This window comes from Vicia villosa, linkage group LG6 (assembly GCF_029867415.1).
Source record: "Vicia villosa cultivar HV-30 ecotype Madison, WI linkage group LG6, Vvil1.0, whole genome shotgun sequence".
In the NCBI taxonomy this organism is placed as follows: Eukaryota; Viridiplantae; Streptophyta; class Magnoliopsida; order Fabales; family Fabaceae; genus Vicia; species Vicia villosa.
This window is the reverse complement of record NC_081185.1, coordinates 44,887,373-44,895,482: the sequence shown is the minus strand read 5'-3', so window position 1 is coordinate 44,895,482 and position 8,110 is coordinate 44,887,373. Positions and strand designations below refer to the sequence as shown.

Here is an 8,110-nt window from a genome sequence, read left to right as displayed (position 1 = left end):
CCTCATTCTCTACACACTCCCTTCACTTTCCCACTTTCATCCACAATCTAACAACCTCCAACAAACTCCTCAACAACCATAACCGACTTCATCTTCTCCAACCTCCTTCACCACCATTGAACCTCCCTCATCCTTCAATCATCACCATCACAGCCTTCGTCCAACCTTCATCATCACAACTACATCAACTCTACGAACACCATTCTCCTTTGCAAGCATCATCAACCTCTCCATCGTCAATCTAACGCGAACTCCAACATCACTTTCAGAGTCTCTCGCTGGACTCACCGCTCCATAGTAGAATCTTTCTTTGGCCTCGATTCAAGATCTTTCAGGTATGATCTAAATCCTTCTCAACATCTTAGGCATTGTGTTAGGATCTATGTGGCATATCTGATTCCCTACGCAGCGTTCACACGCATTGGTGTCTCTGACGTATTCGTTCGCGTATATCTTTTCGATTCTTGGAACTTAGTTTGCTCGGTTCAATCTGATACGTGTTTGAGTGCTTAAGTGTTGTCTATGGGTTCCCTATGTCATAAGGACCATGGTGATGTGTATGGCTTGCATTTTAGTGATGTTGTTAGAAACTAGGGCTTTAAGTTTTTGCTCTGTTAAGGAGATAGGAGAGGAATTAGTGGAATCTAATTGTGGATCTGGACTCAGCTTTGAAAACCGAGTAGGACGGAGGTATTACTTCTGATTTCTGGAAATTTTTACTCATCTCCGCCGCGCGCTTGGCCGGAGAAGACGACCGGAGGCGGCTCTCCGGCGTCTGTGTTATTTGTTTGTTTTAATCTCAGGTGACGTACGTGGCACTCTCCTATTAGTTCTCTTTCCCACTTTCTTTCTATTTTGCCTCTTACTCAATGATTGGATGTGGTGTGTTGTCGATGTATGATTGGTCCGACTGAGTTTTTGTTTTTAGTGACTTAAATAATTAACATGACCCATTGATTCCACATTACATGATTCTGCATGTCACATTTTAATAATAAAAAACCATAAGGTATGAAATAAAAATGAAACAAGTGCTGATTAATAAATGGGAATAAAAATAGGATAGTGTGGTTCGGGCCATGCATTTGGGCCTCCTTCCTTCTTTTAGGTTGCACCCCGCTGTTACTAATACACCACCATCCAATGACCATGGGCCTGAGCGCCCTGCTCTTCCCACCCCCTGAATCAGGCCCAGTTTTGCTTGTAAACAATTTTAGTTCATACAAATTCTGCTAACTCACCCCCTGCAGTGTAGCTTAGATTTTCACTTTTAATCTTTGTTTTGCTCTTATTTTTAGTTCATAATTCCATTTCTAAATCATATAAAAAATGCATAAAATCAATGTTAGATTTTAGGTTCACTTCATAATAGCTTTTTACTTTTAGTTAATAAAAACATGATAGAACCTTTAATATTTTGGTAGATTTTTAGGTGATCATTGACATTAAAAAATCTCATAAAAATAGTAGACTTTAGGTTAATTTTGACATTAATCCTTTGAATTCTCCTTCATAAAAATGCCATAAAAACAATAGTTTTTTTTAGTTTCATTTTTGTACTAATGCTTGAATCGTTTTGTACTATTTCCATGTTCGTTTTGTATAATTGTTGTGTGACTTTGGTTACTCGTTTTTGGCCTTATCTTAGGCCCATTTTGTTAATACCATTAGCATGCTTCTCTTAGAATCTATCCCATGTTAACATTAGGATTTAGACTTGTATAAACAACATTAGATAGAAATAGGTTTAGTTCCCTTTCTCATTTCTTTTTCTTTTCAACTCTAAAATACTTAATAAATACTGATAAAGATCATACCGTTTTCTATTTTCTTAGTAAGAAAGAAATGATTGGGGCGTAGGCCCCGATGTATGTTCTTTCCTACTTAACGGAGAAGAAATGATTGAGGTGTGAAGCCTCGGTGTATTTCTTAACCGTTATTTAGAGAAACGATTGTGGCGTAGGCCTCGATGTGCATTCTCTAAATATTCATAAAAACTTCTTTTTGTATCTCTTTTTACTTAGCGGAGAAGAAATGATTGAGGTGTGAAGCCTCGATGTATTTCTTAACCGTTATTTAGAGAAACGATTGTGGCGTAGGCCTCGATGTGCGTTCTCTAAATATTCAAAAACAAACAAAAAAATCTTTTTGGTATGATCTAAGTCACAAATTAAAATCCCCATAAAAAACACCAACCAAAAACACTTCAAAAAACCTAATAAATGTTCAGACTTAAAACAAAAGTGAGGAAGTGATGCGAGACCTTGTAGTGGGTTCTCGTCATCATGGAATTACCCTTAAAAGATACAAACCAATCTCTTTTTCTCCTTTCTAAGGGCAAGTTATCTCCGCTCCATTGCATCCTAGGCTGTCCCCTTGTGCAAGAGCGTGAGCGTTAACGCCGCCCAACTAAAAAACACAAAAACAAACAGAAAATCTTTAGCCGAGCTACGGTAACTCTGATTCCTGAAAAGGATACGTAGGCAGCGGGGTAGGGCCCGTGCGAGTACAACTTTTATTTTCCCTACATTTTGCATCCATTTCGCATGTAGACATAGACATAGATAGACACCCTTTAGATAGAAACAAACATAGGTGGATACCATCGAGTACGATGGGCGCGAGGGGTGCTAATACCTTCCCCTTGCGTAACCGACTCCCGTACCTTGATTCTCTGGTCGCAAGACCCTGTTCCTTCCTTTGTTAGGTTTTCTGATATTCCTTTCCCTTATGGGATAAATATATTGGTGGCGACTCTGTTCATTTTTCGCGAGCGTGCGACAGCTGGCGACTCTGCTGGGGATGTTGCTAGACCTGTTGCTGGTCCATCCTTAGCGAGTCGATCCTAGCCTGCGTTTGTTTGTTTATTTACTGGGTGTTTATTTGTTTTTATGTCTATACCTTGTATATACGTTTGCATGTTTATTTTTCTGCTTGCATATCATGTTTATTTCTGTTTGCACATCATGCATATGGATTATATTCTGTGTTCCTTGGGGTCTTCTGTTCTGTTTTGCAGGTTGGGTGGGATGTTTTATGAGGTAAAAGGCCCAATACCCAGGCCAGAGTGACACATAGGATACCTAGGATAGAGTGGATAGTCATGACGCCGATGAGATGTCAGGTCTTGTCTAGTGCGATCATGAGACCCACGCCCAGTCGAGGTCCAAATGGGGTATCATTGTTGGCATGTAGATGCAACAACATTGGTGCCTCAGGAGGACTGATAACGCTGGTTGCCATTTTGACCTACCCTGACCTAGACTGCACCCGTGAGTGGGGAGGGATATACATGACAGGTACCGTTGGTGACTATTTGGTTCTGTTGTTGACTATTTGGTCCTATTGATGATTATGGTTCTTCTGGTTCTCTGATCTATGTCGGACCTTTGATCCTATGATATCTTCTTGCTCAGAATTATTGCCTCGGTCCCTCTATGTCGTGGAGACCCAATATGCATCATTTTCATCATAGCATGTTTACATTTCAAAAAAAAAAAAAAAAAAAGAAAAAAAAAGAAAGAAAAGAAAGAAAAGAAAAAGTTAATTCTCATTTGCATGTCATTTTTCAGGGTATCCGGAAAATATCAATCTCTGTCAAGAATGGATAACAACGTGACCGTCAATCAAGGAGCTACAAGGCGCACACACACTTATACTTTCCATCGCGAGGGTATGGTTCAATTGGGACAATTGGGTGAATTGGTCACTGGTCATAATGAAACAGTGTTCAGTGACAATTATGGCAACATATTATCTCTTCTGTATTCGCGTGTCGACGAATGGGCCTTATCTACTCTTCTTCAGTTCTACGACCCAGATATCCGTTGTTTCACATTTTCGGATTATCAGCTAGCTCCCACTCTTGAAGAGTACTCTTACCTTCTCAACATCAAGATTCAACACAGAGTGCCTTTTGTTTGTGTCCCAGAGAAACCTAGGATGGATTACATTGCCAACGCTCTTTATTTGAGCTTGGGGGATGTTCATGATAACTGGAAGAAGAATGGTGATACTCATGGCTTCTACATGAGTTTCCTGGTTGAAAAAGCTCAAGAATTTGCTGACAAAGGAATATGGGAGGCTTTCAATGCTATTTTGGCCGCTCTGATCTATGGAATTGTGATGTTTCCCAACATTCACAAGTTCATTGATTTGGCTGCTATATGTCTTTTTATGGACAAGAATCCAATACCCACCCTATTGGCTGACACGTATTATTCCATTCACTCTCGGCATGGTAAAAGAGGGGCTATTAGAGGTTGCTTGCCGCTGTTATATAAATGGTTCAAATCTCACTTGCCTGCTAGTGGTCCGTTTGTTACCTCTACTCAGAAATGGTCTCAGAGAATCATGGGACTTACTGCAAACGATATCGTATGGTATCAATTCCGAACAGGCATATCTGAAGTCATTATTAGGTGCGGAAACTTTGGTAACGTCCCGCTCATTGGGACAAGAGGATGTATTAACTACAACCCAGTTCTAGCTCTTCGTCAGTTGGGCTATACCATGAAGAGTGGGCCTTCGGATAGGGAGATTTACCAATCCGTATACTTTGAAAAGGGAGCTGACCCTATAGCGCTTGAGGAAATCAGGAAGGCCTGGAATAACATTCATATAGGTGAGAGATCCACTCTGGGAGCCAAGAATGCCATTGCTATGGAGCCCTATACCGATTGGGTTAAGGAGAGAGTCAAGACACTTTTGTTACCATTCCCGGAAGTTCCTCTCTTGTATGCACAACCTCCGAAGATATCAGAAACTATGGTATCAAGGGAACGTTTTGACCAGGTCCGCGTCGCCAATTTGAGACTGAAAGAGAAAGATAGGGATATGGATTTGAAGCGCTATTTCCTTAAACAGACAAAGAATGAACTGGCCCGTGAACTTAAAACTCTCAAAGGAGAGTCTTCTCAAGCCAGGAAGAGGGTTAGAACTGAAAAGGACGGAAAAGCTGTTGTCGCTCCTACTGAAGATCCTCAAAAGGTTATAGAAAAGGCTATAAAGGAAGAAAAAGAGAAGCTCAGACGAGAGTATCAAGAAGACCTGAAAGCCCACAAGCTCCGACTGGAGAAAGAAACCAAGTATGAGTTGAGGACCATGAAGAAGAAACTGGAAGAAGAGACCACTCAGAGAATAGCAGTTGAGACCCAACTGAAAGGAAGTCACCTCCGCACCGCCCGTTTAGCTGAAGAGAATGTCAAGCTCAGAGATCAAATGATGAGTGAAGCAAATGCACTTGAGAAGACCTATATCCCAGAATGCAAAGGGTGTGACGAACTCAGGGATTGCTGCAAGAATCTAGACACACAGTTATTCCGAAAAGATGAAGTGATCCAAAGCCTTGTCAAAGGAAGAGATCGGGAGACGACTAAGAAGCTATTTGACGAAACAAAGAAGTGGAGTGACGCCCATTTCAGACAAGGAGGGCCTTTGTTCTACATTGAGATGAATTGATAATTGAATTTGTTTGTAGATCACCACCAGATTTGTTGGATGGGGTCTCTATTGCTCTTTATATTGAAACATTGTTATTTGTGTTTGAACCTACTCGCCTTAGGGGGCTATTATGAATGAAATGAATTGCTTTCCGTTTTCACTTGATATCTCTCTCGTCACGTTGTTATTTGTTCTTGACTATCAATCTTACTTTGGATACCCTGAAAATGACACAACACATCATATGCACACATGCACTCATACATTCACATTATCACATTGCATTTTTCAGGTTATTGCACAAGAAACTAATTGGGGTCCTTTTCAGCATCAGATTTCTTTCCCGACGACGAAGCTGACTTTCTTACACCCTTACCGCACCAGGAGTAACGAGAGAATCATGGAACAATTTGAACAGAATCAAGCTGCCCTCCGTAGGGATATGGATGTTATGGGGGAAAGAATGGCCCAACTTATGGAGACTCTCCATGCCGTCGTTCAAGGACAGGATGAACTCAGAAAGAGCGTCGCTAGTTTGGTCAAAGATACTCCTACCAATTCTGCTGACGGAGGGGCGAAAACTAAAGAGACTCCTATTAATGAGACACTGAAAGTAGTGGACGACCACCATGAGGTTATTGACCTTGAACATGATCTTACTGCTGAGTTGACTGAGACTGCTAAGATGTACCAAGCTCTCGAAGAACGCCTTAAGGCTGTTGAGGTTGCTAAAACTTCGAGTTTCGACACTGCTGCTATGTGCTTGGTACCTGGGATTGTTATTCCCCCGAAGTTCAAAGTGCCAGATTTTGATAAATACAAGGGAGTCACCTGTCCAGAGACTCACATCCGTTCCTACTGCCGTAAGATGGCTGCTCATGCTGAGAACGAGCCTCTGCTGATGCATTTCTTTCAGGATAGTCTCACTGGAGCCCCGTTGGAATGGTACATGAAACTTGAGAGGTCTAATGTCAGTACTTGGGGACAACTTGTCGACGCCTTCTTGAAACAATACCACTACAATACTGCTATGGCTCCCAGCCGTGCCCAGCTACAAAATATGTCACAGAAATCTGAGGAGTCTTTTAAAGAATACGCCCAGAGGTGGCGTGAACTTGCGTCCCGTGTCCAACCTCCTCTTTTGGACCGCGAGTTGATTGATCTGTTTATGGGGACTCTGAAAGGGCCGTATCTTCAGCACATGGTTAGTAATACTTCTCCTTCCTTTTCGGATGTGGTCATCATTGGTGAGAGGGTTGAGAACTGTGTCAAAGCTGGTACCATTCAAGGTGTTACTAATCCTAGCAACTCAAGTGGTAATGGTAAGAAGCCGTATTCTGGGTTTGTGAAGAAGAAGGAAGGTGAGACTAGCACTGCCTCTGTTGACCAAGGTCGAGCTCCTGCATATTCTGCTGTTCCACCTCCTTATTATCCGATGCCTTATGCTGTTCCAGGTCCGTATGTCCCTCAAGCATATGCTGCTGCTCTTCCACAACCATGGATGGCACCCCAACAGCCTTTCGTACCACAACAACAAGCTGCTGTTTCTCAGAATCGCCAACAGAATCCTAGGCCTCAAGGTCAAAGAGGTCCACAGAGGCAAAGATACCCTGACAGGCGTATAGATCCGGTTCCAATGCCGTATGCTCAGCTTCTTCCCCAATTACTTGCTGGTCAATTAGTGCAACTCCGCGAAATGGGTCCTCCACCTGACCCTCTTCCTCCTGGGTATGATGCGAATGCTCATTGTGAATTTCATTCTGGGGCTCCCGGCCACACAATTGAGAAATGCAGGGCATTCAAGTGGAAAGTCCAGGATCTTCTCGATGGCAAGCTCATCTCGTTCACTCCTACTGGTCCTAATGTGCAGAATAATCCTATGCCTCCTCATGCCGGTGCGACCAATGCTATTGAGTTATGTGATGATCAGATCCTAGTGAGTGATGTTAATGAGGTAAGGATGCCGCTAGCAGTTGTCAGAGAATATCTTATGCAACAAAAGGTTTTGTGTGAACTACATGATTACTGTTTGCAATGTTCTTCTAACCCCGAGGAATGCACTAGGTTGAAAGAAGAAATTCAGAAACTAATGGATGAAGGTGTTCTTAGAGTGGAAAGGGTCTTTCCTGTCGAAGATGTGGCTACTCTAGAGATACCTTACCATCCTGCTGAGGTGTCAAAGAATCAGAGTACTCCTTTGGTCATTCGTGCTCCGAGAACTCCCTTGGTCATTCAGGCTCCGAGGACTCCTTTGGTTATTCAGGTTCCAAATGCTCCTTCGACCCCTCCATCCTCGTCTCTTGTTCCTTCTCCTGTGAATGATTCTAAGGTTGTCCCTTGGAGCTATAATGCCGTGTATATTCGAGGGAAGAAATATGATTGTCCTCCAGTGGGTAATTCGAGCATCACTAATATTACTGGCACTAGTGGCATTACCCGTAGTGGTCGGATCTTTGCTGCCCCTCCTCCACTTCCTAAAGAGACCAATAAAGAGGCTAGTACACAAGCAAAAGGAAAACAAGTTGCTGTTGATCCTCCGGTAACACGTAATGCACAAGATGCCGAGCAACTCTTGAAGATCATTAAGAAAAGTGATTACAAAGTGATTGACCAACTTGATCAGACCCAGGCCAAGATCTCCATCTTGTCTCTCTTGGTGCATTCTGAA

At 42.4% G+C, this 8,110-nt stretch overlaps 1 protein-coding gene across 1 annotated transcript; it reads left to right on the top strand.

Moving 5' to 3' along the window:
* The first annotated feature begins 3,603 nt into the window (after positions 1 to 3,603).
* Positions 3,604 to 5,576, top strand: LOC131613603 (uncharacterized). The gene is made up of 2 exons (XM_058885258.1): positions 3,604 to 5,087; positions 5,480 to 5,576. The coding sequence occupies exons 1-2, from the start codon at positions 3,604 to 3,606 to the stop codon at positions 5,574 to 5,576; spliced, it is 1,581 nt and encodes a 526-aa protein (XP_058741241.1).
* The last annotated feature ends 2,534 nt before the right edge of the window (positions 5,577 to 8,110 follow it).

Coding starts and splice junctions, on each gene's coding strand:
- LOC131613603 (XM_058885258.1), top strand. CDS start 3,604: ATGGATAACAACGTGACCGTCAATCAAGGAGCTACAAGGCGCACACAC. Junction 5,088..5,479: donor CGACTGGAGAAAGAAACCAA/GTATGAGTTGAG, acceptor ATTTGTTTGTAG/ATCACCACCAGATTTGTTGG.